Below are 15,920 nucleotides of genomic sequence, written 5' to 3' on the forward strand. Positions count from 1 at the left end.
CATAGTTCGTATTGTAGTCCGCGATTCCTTCCTCACCGACGTGCATGGCTCTCGCAGAGATCTGCCTACTGACCAACGCCCGGCGCGTGGCCAGCGTTCGGGCCGAGACCTACTGCAACCTCTTCTCCCTGTCCGTGGAACACTTCAACGCCGTGCTGGACGTGTACCCTGTGATGCGACGGACCATGGAGTCTATCGCAGCCGAACGGCTCAACAAGATCGGCAAGAACCCGGACATCGTGTGCCAGCGCGAAGACCTACGCGTCGACCTCAGCACAGTCACCGCCCTGCTCCGGTCCGCCCAGGCGGCCCACAACGACGACGAGGAGGAGGACGAGGACGCGGACGGCGACAACGGCGACGCCAAGGGGGGCGGCCGCGCGCAGGGCGGCAACCGGAGGAAGTACAGCCACCTCCTGGGGGTCCACCGCAGCGGAGGAGGCACCACGATACCGAGGCCAAAGTCCGAGAGCTGCTTCCACCGCATGTTCGACTTGGCCAGCGGCGCAGCGGCACAGACGGCCCTGCCGCGCTCGGGCACCTTCTACGAGAGCCTGACCGGCATGGGTTCGCAGAGCAATCTGCAGGAGGACTAGAGCCGCCGCCGCCGCACGGGCCTTCGGACGACACCGGGCGAGGAAGCTGCTGAGCCGGCCGCGGTACAGGTGTAGTCGCAACACTCGCGCCGAAGCGAGATTCGTAACTATGTAAGCGTCTATTCGGCGCAGCACAGCGAGTAAGATAATACAATATGGCGAACACTCAATGGAAAATAAGCAAGGCCAATCAGCCAAAAGTCACCGCCAATTAGACCAAACCGAGATGGTGTGAATCAAATCGGGCCACCGGAAGCGCAGGTCGAGCGGGCATTAGGTCTTCGCGACGAGGTTCCATAATCCTCAAGCTCGCATGCTGCGCAGTAACACCGTGCGCCAGTGCTGTAGCTGCTCCGTGGCGACAACCTACTAGCGTGTATTTCCTATATTCGGTTTTCCAACCGACAGCCAGCACGTCGGATAACGTAAACACTGCCGTTCCTTCACACGGTGTCAAACCAGAAAGCAACATTTTCAAAATTATTTCGAGCGGTTCGGCTTACGCGCGAGTGTCTAAATTACAAAAGCCAAAAGAGAACGCTTAAGACAAAAACAAAAAAAAAATCAAGAACAAGGAAACTTGGTTAATCTACTGCGGTTAACATTTGCCGACAGCCGCGACTTACGCTGTGCTTAAAATCAATTTGCTAAGATGATTGCTTCGATGTCTTCCGGCAGCTTCCTCGTCCGGCAATATAACTCGCGCGGTCCGCGAACACTCGCGATGCATCCGAGGGATTGAAACTTGCCAATTTTTCGTCTCAGAAACAGAAGATTCCCCCCCGCCCCCGCCCCCAAAACAATATTATTAAATCCTGGGCGAACAAGTACGTAGCCAACAAGAACAAGAAGAACGCACAGCCGCAACGAAGTTAACCATACTTCAATCTATCAAAGTAAGCTCGGCATTGAGAATCCACCTCACATGGACTCGCACAGACCGCCAAGCCTGTCGCGTGCGTGTGCAGGTCTGTTCAAGTTTCTGAGCACGCACATTCCCCATTCAACACGCAACCCTCGCAAAGTTTCGGAATGTCCCTCGGTTGCACGACGCAGGCGTTCGCGTGGCCGCGCGGGCGAGATATGCGGGACCAGCGCATGCGCATCTGGGAGCAAAGTGGCCTTAGAGAAAAAAACGGGGCGAGCCGTCACAGGGATAAACACAGACAGACACACACCATCTACACACATATCGCTCCACGCACGACTCGAAGGAAAAAAAAAAAAGTCACACGACACCTTGCTCACATTGCCGAGACACGTCACATGATACCACCTCGTTGTATGTTGTTTCGTATATGCACAATGTCATGTTCCCTTCCTAAAGTTGACTGCAGGACGATCTCAAGCCGTCCCCTCCCGATGCCCATCCGAGATCGACCGAAACAATTTGTTTTCTCGAAGCATGGTTCCGAATAAGTTGGTTACTCCCGAGGAAAAAAAAAAAGCTACAAGACATGCTTTCGTTGCATGCTTGGCCCGCGCAGAGACTTTGAGAGCGGTCAAGCAAGCCCTTAACTGTTGATAACCCAAGGAGCCGCGAGCCGCGATAAGTTGTTCTTGCTGTTAATATGGATGTTGTATGTTTCCGAGACAACCACGTCAGCCCCTAGAGTAACTTCCAACGGAGAAAGCGAAAGAAGTCAACATGCGAAATCGGCGTACAAAAAAAAAAAAAACGTATCCGCTGCTTGTATTTTAAGCCAGCGCATTTGATGCAAACTTTGTAAAAATAAACGAAAAACAAAGTATCGTCAACCGGACATCGGTGCTCTTGAAGAACACTAATGTCCCGTATCAACATTAGCGGAAGCATATGATTCAGGCGTTTAACGCACATGTTGGCCCATGTTGCCGAATAACGTGTCTTGACTACATTCGCTTAACTTCGACGACAAATTCCAGATCTCCACGTCGATAATCGTCTATGACCCTTGAATCGTTATTCCCTTCTAAACGTTACTGGGCCAGAAGAGTTCGAAATGGAGCCAGACGCAAAGGGTGCTGCATATTCTAGATATCGTGCAGGTGTTAAACAAAACCAGTTACTGTACGCATCGACGACGCTGACCGTAGCCCTCTTATCCATCACTGATAGGCCACATCTGTAAACTGTAGGTCTCTACGTGAAAATTGTCGTTTTTGGTGGTCGTGACTGCAGCGCATGAATACCCTACCTAATGTTCACCTCGATAAATGTGCCCCCAAAGGACCCAGCGGATGGCTTAATCAAATTACACGTACGATATTGCGTAGAAATGATTAAAAATATATATTAGCCGGTTTCGCGCTCATGGACGAAAAAAAATACTAATGAGGGTCTCCAGAGTAGGTACCTGTAGACTACAGGGCTGGTGGTCAATCCACCGGCCCGTATTTGTGGGCTGGTGTAGTAATCTAGGAAAACTACACACGTACTCAGAAGAAGGAATAAGGAGAACACATGCTAACCAGATGATAATTCGAAGCAACAAAGAAAAAAAAGCCAGAAATGGTCGACAAATTTTTCTTCTCTTCTTCGCTGAGCTCGGTATGAGTCGGTGGTTGGAAACAAGCCGCGTCGCTGGTGAAGTGTGAAAGTTGGACGATGACGTTTCTCCGAATAACTGCAGAGGCGTGGTTGGACAAAACAAAATGCAAAGATACGAGGAGAGAGAGAGAGAGATAAAAAAAGAGAGAAACAACTTTGCAGTGCGCGCACTCTGTGACCTTTCCGGCACACGACCGACGACTGCTGCTGCGTTCGAGGCAGGCCTCGTGAAAGCCACCAGCCGAAACTCGTTACACGCGCTCCCTTCGTGATGACGACGCCAACCGTACAAACTAATGACGTGTTCACAAACGCGTGCCGAAGAAAGACCGTTACAAGAGCCTCGCAACGGCGTCCGCAGAGAGGGCTCTCGTCTACTATAACACGGTCACTGCACAGGCGAGCTCTTCGCAAACACGTTCCCGGATTCACAGAGGGGCCGTATAAATCACGCACTCCTGCAGACGCAGCAAAAGAAAGCCTCTCTCCGGGAAGAACACTATGATCGAGCATTATGTGTCCATCGCCCCCTCTTTACTTGATATTTTTTAAGCAGTGATAGGAAAACTCGGAAAGGCGCTCGTCGTCCAAACTTCCGCGTTCAAAAACACTAACTCACCCTCACTCTCGAATCTCCCCTTTCCCCGACGACCTTCTCCATGGATCGCCATTGAGAACATCGTAAACTGCATGCAACTCTTTGACTAGGAGCATGATGTTCCCCCCACGCGTCTACGTAAGCTCGTTCCCTTGGCGACACACGCCGCCGCTGTAGGAAGAGCCGACCCGCCATCTCAGTCGTCGTCCATCACACATCGTCGCACATTGCTGTCACAACACTTCTTTGCCTGCTCGCTGCAAAAAAACAAGCACACGCGGGGCAGGGTCGGGGTGCTAGAATAACGCAACGCGGTTGATACGTATGCAACCGTAACACGAAGGAACAACAGTTAGGCTCTGTAGTTATGCAGACACGATCGCGTGACGCTACAGGGTGAAAAAAAAAACGATGAGCTTGTATGAAAACAAGCATCGGCGAGATCGCCCTCTCGTAGGTTTATCGGAACGAGGGGACATTCATACAACCTGCTGCCGTGTAACAAATAATTTCGTAGCATACAAAGTAGGCGTGAAGTAACGAATTTTTTTAATAGCGTCACTGAACACTTGGCTTCAGCCCTTTAGTTCAGCGTCGGCCGTAGAAGGAACGAAAATTAGTCAGACCAGCCGCTGTCTTTGAAAAAGTTAAAGTAAACAACGCCCACCTAGTACTCTTAACGACGAATATGAAGGTTTCTTCCAGATAAAAAAAAAAAAGAAAAAAAGACTCACTTGCACGCTGCAGTATCGTCAGTTTAAGATGAAGCGCATTCGTAATCTATAGTCGCGCATTCGCATTTACGTCAGCTCAGCTATTGCGATGTCGTAGGCGGGTGCCGAAAGATTATTACGCCGCGTTTCTGTGCATTCGCTGACGTAACGAGGCGGTCGGTACATGCCCCTGTCACATCGAGTGAAACACTCTTTTTAACTTTTTTTTTAATCGAATAATACGAGAAAGGCTGAGAAATAACCACGAATGTCTAATGTGTGGCATGAAGTAAGTGTTAGCGACAATCACTCATCGACGCAAAGTTCACTTTCGCTTTATATCTCCCAGCAAAGGACGCCGGACGACGGCTTGCAGGTTAGGTTATCGCTTATCGCCATTTGACATACTGAGCTTTCGACTGGAGCTTCCCATTATAGCCCGACATCCGAGGCGACTAGAATGCGATTTTTTGAATGCGAATAGAATGCGATGTTTAGAACGCAACGACCGGTAAATGAGAAATTATGTAACTTCAAATCGGGAAGCCAGTTAACACGCTAATTTGTGTCCTTGATAACTGCGCAAGAACAAAAAGGAAAGAACAAAGCCAAAACAAGCTTACCTTTATAGGGCGTTTCTTCTATTTTTTTTTACTGCGATATGCAACATAGTAGTCCTTCGGCAACAAGAAAATATGTGTCTGCAACGATATTTATCAGGGGGAATCAAATGTCAATCACTCCGCTGCTTCGTCAGTGAGCTTCTTAAGCAGCCACAAATCGCCGTAACGCTTAATGATGTGACGTTGTATGCTGCAAATAATGGAAAGCTTACAGTAAGGGCTATACAGTCGCTCTGTATGGAACGTCCTCCTCAGACCATCAAATACATCTTCCTCGCTTTCCCGCAGTGGTCTCCCCTTAACGGCAAAGCAAGCTTTACAGGGGGAAACAGGTTGGTGGGCGAGCACGCACGCAACACTCTCTCGCAAAAAAATGCATTTAGACAGTCTACACAAAACCTGCAGATGTTCTTTTTCTATGACGCCTATACATAACGCCTATATGCAAGCGCCTACTCGCCGCTTAACACGTTTCGTTGCCTGACAGCCTTAAGACTTTCTGCCAACAACCTCCACGGAAGTCTCTCTGTACCGCTATTGGGACGCCAGCAAAAAGCGATGAGGTAACGGATTACGTTTCAGGCAGTCAACAATACTTATGACGCTGTCAGAGTGACAAGTCTGCGAAGAGGCGTAGTTATTTCGGCGAGAAGTCCTCTATGGAGAGCCTAAATTCGTTTTTACGAGGGCATAATTAATGTACGACTGCAATACCGACAGCTCTGTTAAGAGTACAACGTGTCCTACGCAAAAGTAGGCCGGGGCCCTACCAGAGCGCGCATGCGCACGAAAGAACCCCGAACGTCGCACACATTAACAAACAATCTTAAAAGAGTGCGAGCCTCACTGCATACACCGCGCTGCTGCCGAGAAGCGCTTCCGCTGCGGCTTGATTTCTTTTTTTTTTTTATTATTATTATACCGTTCAATGCAAAGGTGCACGCCGGCAGATATCTCTTCGTCGCTGTACATAGGTGTACATAATCGCCATATACATATAAGATATATATATACATATATATAGGCCAGCCAATCACACTCGTATCCGTTGTCGGTGCGCCTCTTGTTTGTGCAGGGCCCGCCCTGTTTCCCGCGTTAGTTGAACACCTGTTTGCAAATTGTGCGCGTGTTATGATTACTCTATCGCTATCTATTACGCACGCACGCACACCCGCACAACACAGCGTTGGTCTTGTGAAACCCCATATCCCAGTCCTGCGGTTGTTGTCATTGTACGCGGTCTATCCCCAAAGCCCCCTACTCACTAATCCCCACACGTCCCAAGACTGCAGCGCGCACTTCTTCCGCCGCTCTGGTGTTTGTTACCTTATCGCTCTTTTTTTTTCTCGCTGACGTCATAAGCAGGGTCAAAGAGAACACGCTTCGGCATTTAGCCGCGCCGCAGTATTGTAGTATTCGCGCGCGTGCGCACACCAAAGTCACGATCAAGAAAGTGTCGGTGCATGAAGTGACAGTGGCTCGAATGACTGCGTAGCTACGTTTTGTCGCCGCCATCGCCGAGCCCAGCTAGCGATACTCAGCATTAGAACTGATCCGTTGATCACCACAGTGACTAAGCGTCGAATTATCGACAGCGTTCACGATCCGTTTTACATACTCATGATGCCGAGTACTCGCGCTGCCCAGTGAACTGCCAAGACAAAACGCACACAGACGCGCGCTAAGTGTCTATGTATATTTTGTCTGTAATATGTACCTATGAGTTGCACACAGACAGTGAATACATGTATTCAGCGTGTGATCAGATGTCTGCGGACTGCCTTTGAGCCGCCGAATATACTGTCGTCAGTGGAGATTCTTATTCGGATCTTACTGTGTTCTTTTATTATTATTATTATTCATACAATGTCACTTATCCACAGGAAGCCCAGTATCTACTTTATGTGTAATGTCTGTATACTTTCTATTGATTGGCGAAACGACTTTCATCAGAGGCCTAGAACACTGTAAAAATCCGAGAGTGTTTCGGCGAAAATGTGCGAAGCCTAATAAAGAGGGGAAAAAAAGGAACGCGAACCGCTTTGAAAATGGGAGGGCTGTTTATGACATCCGGCTTCTTTTTTCCCTCCATTTCCGGATCAATTCTCTTCGATCTATGAGTCACTTTGCTTCCATCCTAAATGAATTCAATACTATAGCAGTCTTTTGCCTTCCCCTACCCTCTCCTCTTTATATTTTGTATTTTAAACTTCAAACACACTATAGGCCGGTTCAATCAAAATTTCAATTATTTATCGCCATATATTTGCCATAACGCCAAACGCAGAAACGTACGTGACCGCAAGTATACGGTCACGAGTGTTTCTTCAGCGACGTCAGTTATGCATGATAATCTGGATAGAAAATAATGTAATAAAGATGGAGATAGAGAGAGAAATAGGGTGGGGCCGTTTGAATATCCATATCGACTTGCAGAATAAAAAAAGTTTTTTTTAAATAACAAAAACCGCAGTAGCAGGGTAAACATCATGCGCTATTTATGGAAATTGTGGAAATATATATTTATGGAAATATATATATATATATATATATATATAGAGAGAGAGAGAGAGAGAAGAGAGAGAGAGATTCGTTTCTGCATTATATTTTCACATTCATTTATCCAGCACACTCGTGTTCATTCATTTACGTTCCCGGTCTCGGGCGTGGGCTCCGCGATGCGGCGCGTCGGCGAACGATCCCAGAGGCCACGCTCTCAAGCAATGACCACGTGTATAAGACCGGTCGTACGGGCCACTGTCACCTTCCTTCGCTAACAGCCGCTTCCTGTGATGAAAGTGAAACAAAAAAAAGTATATCGAGCGGCGGCTACTCTTTTCATTTCTCTCTGCTTCGTATACGCTTCAGCATGGACCAATAAGAGCGAGCTTCGATCGACCATCTAGACAGATGCGCGAGCGGAAGATGCGAAGCTCTTGCTTAGAAAGGAAGAAACAAAGAAACCAGAGAGAAATACGCAGCGAAGCACAGCGCGTTACCACACACACGAGCACACCTCAGTACACCGCGGGTTTCGAGAACGAGTCGTTACGTAACGCCTAGTCAGCCAATGTAGGGACGAACGCGTATTATATGTAAGCTATATATGTATTACACGTAACGAATAGGCCTTGTTAACGAGTGACGTTCTAATTTCTGCAGCGTATACTTATAGTAAGGGTCTCCTCGAGAACGGAAGCGAGGTAGACATGGGAAAAAAGTACGAGAAAGGGACAGACAGTGAAGAGTTCCGTTGTCTTGCACTGTACATAGCACATCGAGCACGTCGCCGCACTGCACAGCTTGTCAATCACAGCTCGTAAAACACAGCGCTTTGCTTACGTTGCGTGCGCTGGCAGAGGGGAGGCGCATTCGCGGTGACCGCGGACATTCAATCACTGGGCTGGTCACAGCACGCGGGTGAGAATAGCCGAGAAAAGAACACGTATACAGTTCTTTGTCAAAAGCGTACACAGACTGCGCCGCGTCTGGCCATGGATGAGCCGCTGCCTCGACGAGTTCTTTGCAACGCGATTCACTAATTGAGCATTTAAAGCGCGAAAAGTACATGGAAAGGTATTAACGGCGCTCCAGATCAGCAGTGGATCCTCTAAAGGGAATGCGACAACTGGCAAGAGAAGCCCGACAGTTAGTTTTTGATTGCGATTTTTTTTTTTCGAAGAGCCGGGAATGTTACTACGAGACACACCATGCATAGCTTTGGTCATGGTCACGCTGTCAGCAGGCCTGTTTATCGGACTCGTATAAACTAACGTCGGGAACGCCGCCATGTTGAATAATCACTCCAAGAGAAAAAAGCGAGCGCGATTATCTTCTCCAGCTGCTTCCAGCAGCGCTAGCCAATAAGGCTTCGACTGTTAAGGCTCTTTCTTAGTACGAATTATGTCTCATAACATCGAGTGAAAGTTAACTATATGTACGATTAAAGCTACACTTCATAGCTAGCTATCTGTATTTTTTTTAATCTTATAAACGGCGGAAGTTGGGTTTCCGCTATTCGTCGTGGTGCCATCAAATACCGCGCCGCCGTCACGTGACTTGCCTATAGTTTCAAAATACGTGGCGCGTCGTACGGCACCGCAATGCGGCTCCCTCTAGCGCACGCAAGCTGTTGTACACCGCAGTCTCACGTCTGAACGCCAGGCTCACGTCTTCGCGATTTAACTCCGCAACCGCAGAGCGGGCAGAAGCACTTTAGCGCCGTCTAAAATCATTAGAGAAAAAAACAATTAATCACATCATCGCGCGCCTCATCACCATCTTCACACGTGATGCCACGCTACACGGTGCAAAAAAAATACCTACAAATAAAGCCGAACAAAAAAAACTATTACCGCAGGGCACGTTATGAAAGAGTATTAGCTATAATAGTTAGCGAGCACAAAGCCCACGGCAGTTGAATAGGTCGCAGAGGCCTCGTATATCCACGAACACTGATCACAGCAAGGATGCGCTGTCTCTACTCTTACAAACGAGTGGTTCCCATAGTATACACCTAAACCATAGGCCTCTGGCGTTTTTCGACGCAGCACGTGGCTCTGCAACAGCATACGCGTCGTGCGCACCGATGTGACACCGTTGTGAACCGGTTCGAAGCCACAGGAGTGCCGCTGAAGCGTTTGCGTCTCGGACTGATGATGTTCAGCTCATACGATTGCGCTGGTACGCTTTTAGGGATTGACAGCAAAGCAGGCGCCCCAGCTGGCCGAGGCAAGCGAGAGATAAAAGGGGTGCCGTTATCTTAACGCGTCCCCTCCTCTAAGTCATTCCCTGTATGACGGCTAACCAGCTGTATAATCGATACTATTGGTCAAGTTAAACCACCAGTTAACTTTAGCGAAAAAAATGAACATCAAATGCTTTCCACGAAGGTCTGTCAGCATTGAGAAAAGGCTGCTTACGAAGTCGCATATTACGAAATCGCGAAATAATGAAAAGCAAAAGAGGCAGCATATCCAAAACAATCTGTTAGGGTATATGAGAAGACGTAAACAATGCGATCCACTGTGAACGGTCTCCCATTTAACGCAATACTGCAGTAAAACGAAGGATAACGGTATCAGACGGCGCCGTAAGCAAGCATGCTTGTGACGGCCTCAGACTTGCACGGCCTTTGGCCTCCTGTGTTCGAAGGTGTGCGTTTCAAGTTTGCAGCGTCAGGCTGAACGCACGAGCATCAGTCCGCGGCGCGTGAAGATCTGGCAGTGATACATGCATGGGACGGGTTTGCGCACGCTTCAGCGCTTAACGCTGCTGGGCAGCCCCAAGCCAGATACAATTAGCCGACGCCCCTAGCGCTTCTTTCTACATCCTATATCTAAGCTCGTGCGAAGCACAAACTGTAAGAAAATCAACGACGACATGCATAACCCACACGTCTACGCTTCGGGAAATTAATATCGCGTGTCGCGAACGGAAATCGGACACACCGTAACACCATTCCCATCCCTTCCTTTTCGCGTGAAGATTTCGACCAATGAGAGCAGCCGTAATTTGCGGAAATTGGTTTCTAGTTCTTGCCCAAGAGCGAGTTCCTGTCACCTAAGAGCGGCTCCGGGTTCCTGGCACCTAAGAGCGGTTCTTGCCCTAGAGCGAGTTCCTGTCACCTTTTAGAGCTCTGTCACCTAAGAGCTCTAAAAGCTTCCTGAAAGGCGACAAACGCGGCGATGTGGCGACGCTACAGACAAATCGCGCTGCGCGCCGTGGCCTCCAAGATACTCGGCAGAAAAACCGACAATCTCGGAGACCTGTGCAGCGCATGCGGGTGCGCGGCGAAGGCCGCACCGTCTGGCCGATCCAGGATCGCCAAACGTGTCCCAATCAGGAACGCTGGTACCGAACGCGCCGACGACCAAAGGGTTTTTAAAGTATACATGCGAGGTACGTAAATGCGAGACGTGCCCTTTGCCAGTTTCCCGCCTCCGATAAACCCGCGGCATCAAGCAGATACCGACGACGATACAATGAACTGGAACAAACAAGAAGACACTTCCGACCACCGCTGATTGCGATCACGTGGTAACCCTTCCAGAACGAAGAATTCCCTTCATAAACGTCCTCCGCCGTTCCCTTCCTTCAGACTTCTATAGAGAAAAACGAGAAGGAGTGTGTGTGTGTGTGCACGCGTCGAACGCGAATGCTCTGTGCTCTGAACACTGGAACAGGGACGACGAACTGTTGTGGCCGTCTGTACACAGATGTCGCGCGCTTCCCAAAGCAATACTCACGAGAGAGGCAGAGAAAAGGCGGCTTGTTTAAGCGTACCTTTTCTGAACACACCACGGAAGCGAGTTGTTGTTTCGCTGCTGTGAACTTTAAAAAAAAAAAAAAGATATTGCTTCTGCGCGGTCGACACGAGATACGGGGACCGCGACATAGTACACACTGGTGCGGATGTTTACACACGAATGGTGCGTGTGCCCAGGGTTTTGTGCACAAAAATAGAAGACGGAGTAAAAAGATGTAAATGGGTGGAACGGTTCTCCCCCGCAGGACTCAGAGACTGTGATCACGGCCACGCAAAAGATTTAAAAAAAAACGTGGCAGTGTATGTGTGTGTGGCGCGCGCGCTCTATGAAAACAAAAAGCAAAACTTCCGAGAGAGAGAGGGAGAGAGCCTTCACCGCGGCTCCGTCGAGTGTAAATAGTAATCAATAGCAATATGCAAGACGAAAACCCGTAACTAAGTTTTAGCCAAGAAAAAAAAAACACTACTACTACCTAGGAACTAACAGAAAAGCCATAGAGTTAGCAGCGTGGAAATAAAAAAAAACAGTGCTCCTTTATCTAAAACCATAGAGAATCGAGTTACACCGCTTGAAATTGTACCTTATTTTTGTATAGTGACATAAAAAAGAAAATATAAAGGCGAACACAGTTGCTCGAGCGTAATGAACGTGCAAGCGTTGTACTGCGCTCGTTTGTTTTTGTTTTTGTTTTCTAAGTGTCGTTACCGTTACGTTACCTACGGTGTGTCTAATAGAGTATATCTGCTGCATTTCTTGACGTCATTACATACGTGTGTAGGCTGTTGGCAATAAAGGTATGCGCTACTTGTTGCGGGTTTGTCCGCGTTGTCGAAGTATCTAGTTGCGCAGGTCGTTTCTATACGCCACCTTTTCTTTTTTTTTTTTCTATTTCTCCGTTCTTTCGTCATGTTTTCTTCCTTACACCAATACCCTCGCGGGTGTACTGGTCTTGTTTGGTGCAATTCACGAAAGCACGAACCTTACGCGCGTGGTGTCGGGCGAAGCGATGGCGTTTATAGGATAAGTGCGATCGAGCATTGTTGAAGATTCCACAGTGAGCATATATCGACCTGATTTGTTTGTTCGTTCATGTGAGATTTCCTATTAAAGCGTTTTGTAGAAGCTGGTGTTGCCCTCTATTTTAATGCGGGCACCGGCTGCGTGCAGGAGTGCACCACCGGTGCCGCACCGACAACGTTTTTTTTCTTTTCACTCGTACATTGACGCACCTACAACCATATCTGCACTGCCCTTCTTTGATCACTCTTAGATTTTCGTATTTACAGTAACATCAGGGTATTTTGCTGATCACTCTTACATTTACGTAGCTACTGAACGTCTGTTGTGGTGGTGGTGGCTCTTGCCTAACGTCAACTGTGGTGGTGGTACTTGTCGCACAACTTCGCTGTACATCAACTTTCACGGGGTAGAATGGAGGCAGGATATTTCTTTTTTTTTTTTAATGGACCATCTACAACGAAATCTGAAGCCGCCGCCACTACGAGATAGAAAAATACAGGCGAGTTTGCTGAAAATATGCGAACATCGTAAGTGGACCGTTATGCGTGCTCTCCAGCAACAATACGCAAAAAGGGGTATCTGCTGCTTTCCGACGCCAGTGTACAGTCTCGAAATTAAAAAAAAAAAAAGATCCCTAGCTGTATGCACTTGGCTGACAGGCCCAACATAACACAAGAGGTGCTCTATACTTAACATAGCGTGTAGCCCAGGGGCGTAGCCAAGGGGGGGGGGGGGGGGGGGTTGAACTCCCCTCCCTCGAATATTTTCAATTCTGCTTGCGTATATGTGCACGCACACATACAAACGCACGCACGAACATGCATAAAGTATGGTTAAACTCCCCCCTCCCTCGAAAAAAATATCACACCACTATAACTGTGCCAAAGACGGAACGAGCAAGCGACGCCCAGGTAAGCGCATAGGGTAAAAAAAAAACGCTTTTTCTGCAACCGGCGCAGCGTCGTTAGGTGGAGGGAAAGAGGTGTGAAAGAAGAGAGGCCACCTTCACGAGAAATGAGTACCATATCACACCGAGCTTTAGGTCAGGGTACCCTCTTAAACACGTCAGTGGGTGCCCTGCGGCACTGAGAGTCGAACCCAGTACCTCCTCAGCATCGGAGGCCGACGCTATAAAGCCACCGCTGCGGTGCAGGCGCATACTTCCTATCGCGTGCGAACAAATTCTCGCTTCATGGAGCAGGTAACGGGCCCCCATTCTCCATAAAGCGACAAAGTAATATGTCTGCTGGTCATTCGTGCCTGTTGATCGACCTGGAGAAATCTGACGCACATATTCCTTAGACAATACGGTAATTGTACAACAAAGGCGCCGTTCCTTTTGTCTAATCCGAAAATGCCAAAATTATCGCGTTTTCTAATCAATACTTTGCAATCCCCTTAAAATGTCAGCGTCATCGCTATTTCCAAAGCGTTAAGAGCCCGAAAACAAATCTGCACGTTCAATAAGCGCACTCTTAATATACGCGTGTTTGAAACATTAAAGGGGCCCTGCAACACATTTTCAGCATGGTCAGAAAACGCTGCCGATCGGTAGTCGAGGCTCCTGAGAACACGCGAGCCAAATATTATAGCGAAGCGAGCGGTCTGGAATTTACAATTAATTCTCAAAATCAGCTAGAAATCGTTCGCTCTTCTCTCGACAAATTATGCCATAAACCCAAGTTACCGCGCAATAAACCAAAAGAAAACGGCCATTGGCTGATTTGAGCATCGTGCGCTGCATAGTTACAGCGGCCGCCGCGGGATGCCGCCACGTTCCGGCGCGCGCGCTCGCGATCATACTGAAAGTAAGCCGCGCGTTCGAAGAAAAAAAAAAGGGGGGGGGGGGGAGCGCTCAAGGTTATGACGCGCGCTGACGAACGGACATATCTTCTTGCCCCCTGGTCATTCTCTTCCCAGCATAGCTTTCAGCGCGCTCGCTGGAATGAAAGAAGTTAAAGCGCGCGACAAATCACTGTGACTCCGCTTGCACTTGACGGATTCTAAAAATGTTTGCGACAGTCGAGTCATGGGGGCAATAAACTCACTTAATACAGCCATTCGGTGATCACTTGGAAAAGTGTTGCAGGGCCCTTTTAAAGGAATATATAAACCAGCAGTGTGTCGAGAACATTACGTCACGCAGCCAGAGTTGACGAGCAAAATATCCTCGAAAGTATGAGCTTCGCTTAATTCCTTGCAGTATCGGGCCAACACGTGACCTCTGAAAGACAACGTATTGGCCGAGAACGTTTGTTCGGCTAGGCTGCCGTCAGTTTGCCGGCACAGTCCACACCAAATAAATGTATACGCTATGACGTGGCGATCACATGTTGGGTCGACACGTCCTGCCCTCATTTGTGTCGCGCAACGCTCTCTCCTAATTTTTTTTTTTATTCCTGCATGATTCGAACGTCGACCCTCGAGCCGATGTCGAGATCTATTAAGAAAGTTCTGTATAACAAGCAGCTTCGATGAATGTGAGGATAATTTGTTATCCGATACCGAGTGCATTCAGTACAGTTGGAGCGCGGTGGCACGGAAAACAGCACAACCCAGCTCAAGTGCGCGACACCATTTACTTAGCCAACAGAAACCACCCTTTTATTTTTGCCTGTTTCAAGCGTGGACTTCCTTGCTTTGACAATCCTGTATAATAAAACAATAATTTGTTTTTACGTTGAATTTGTAAAACGAACCTCGTTTGCCTCGAAGTTAAGTCCACATGTCCCTAACTTCGCGTTCATCGTGGGAGCACTGACAGACAAGGGAGGAAGAAATATTTCTGAACGACTCAGTCGTTGCTGTTGGAATCCAAATGGGTCACTGCTTTGGTGCAGGGATCATTTATCTGGGGCCACTGACGTTAAGTAGACCACCAGCAGTGGCCAATATTTGTATGTATGCATGCATATGTATGTATGTATGTATGTATGTATGTATGTATGTATGTATGTATGTATGTATGTATGTATGTATGTATGTATGTATGTATGTATGTATGTATGTATGTATGTATGTATGTATGTATGTATGTATGTATGTATACTTTCGATCGCGATCTCATGTCTCGACCGTGATTGGCTTCTTTCCGCAGCTTGCGCAAGTGTGTCGGTCGCATCGAGAAATTCGATCTGATCCTGATCGGTCCTGGTCCCCTCTTTTGGGTGCAACAAAGAGACCACCACCACCGGATCGGGACTGACAGCTAACAAAAGTGATCGCGTGAAAGCACAGAAGTTTACAGAGAGCCACCTTTTCTTCAGCATCTACGCTTACATACCAAAAAATAGAGCAATTTAAAGCTGATCGCGTTATCCTAGACATCCGCGACATATAAACCAAAATATGTTATATACTGTTGATCGCCACAACTTTGGCGTTCGCGCTTAATTCCGAGAAAATAAATTCACAGCTGGTCAGATTGTCATTGGCGTTAGGCCCACTGTCCCAGAATATAGCCAATTTATAGCTAATCACATTGTCTTCAGAATTTGCGCTTATGCGAAACAGCAATTCACACACTAATATCCTGACGTTAGCGCTCACACCTAAATGTCTAGGCACGCTC

At 48.0% G+C, this 15,920-nt stretch overlaps 1 protein-coding gene across 1 annotated transcript in view; it reads left to right on the top strand.

Moving 5' to 3' along the window:
• The window catches only part of LOC119387374 (potassium/sodium hyperpolarization-activated cyclic nucleotide-gated channel 2), an 82,427-nt gene extending 69,976 nt beyond the window's left edge, over window positions 1-12,451 (top strand). Inside the window, exon 10 of the mRNA XM_037654744.2 lies at window positions 58-12,451. Within this exon, the coding sequence (XP_037510672.2) occupies window positions 58-596 (539 nt within the window). The 3' untranslated portion in view covers window positions 597-12,451. The remainder of the gene's footprint in view (window positions 1-57) is intronic.
• The last annotated feature ends 3,469 nt before the right edge of the window (window positions 12,452-15,920 follow it).

The sequence above is a fragment of the Rhipicephalus sanguineus genome, chromosome 3 (genome assembly GCF_013339695.2).
Source record: "Rhipicephalus sanguineus isolate Rsan-2018 chromosome 3, BIME_Rsan_1.4, whole genome shotgun sequence".
Taxonomy (NCBI): domain Eukaryota; kingdom Metazoa; phylum Arthropoda; class Arachnida; order Ixodida; family Ixodidae; genus Rhipicephalus; species Rhipicephalus sanguineus.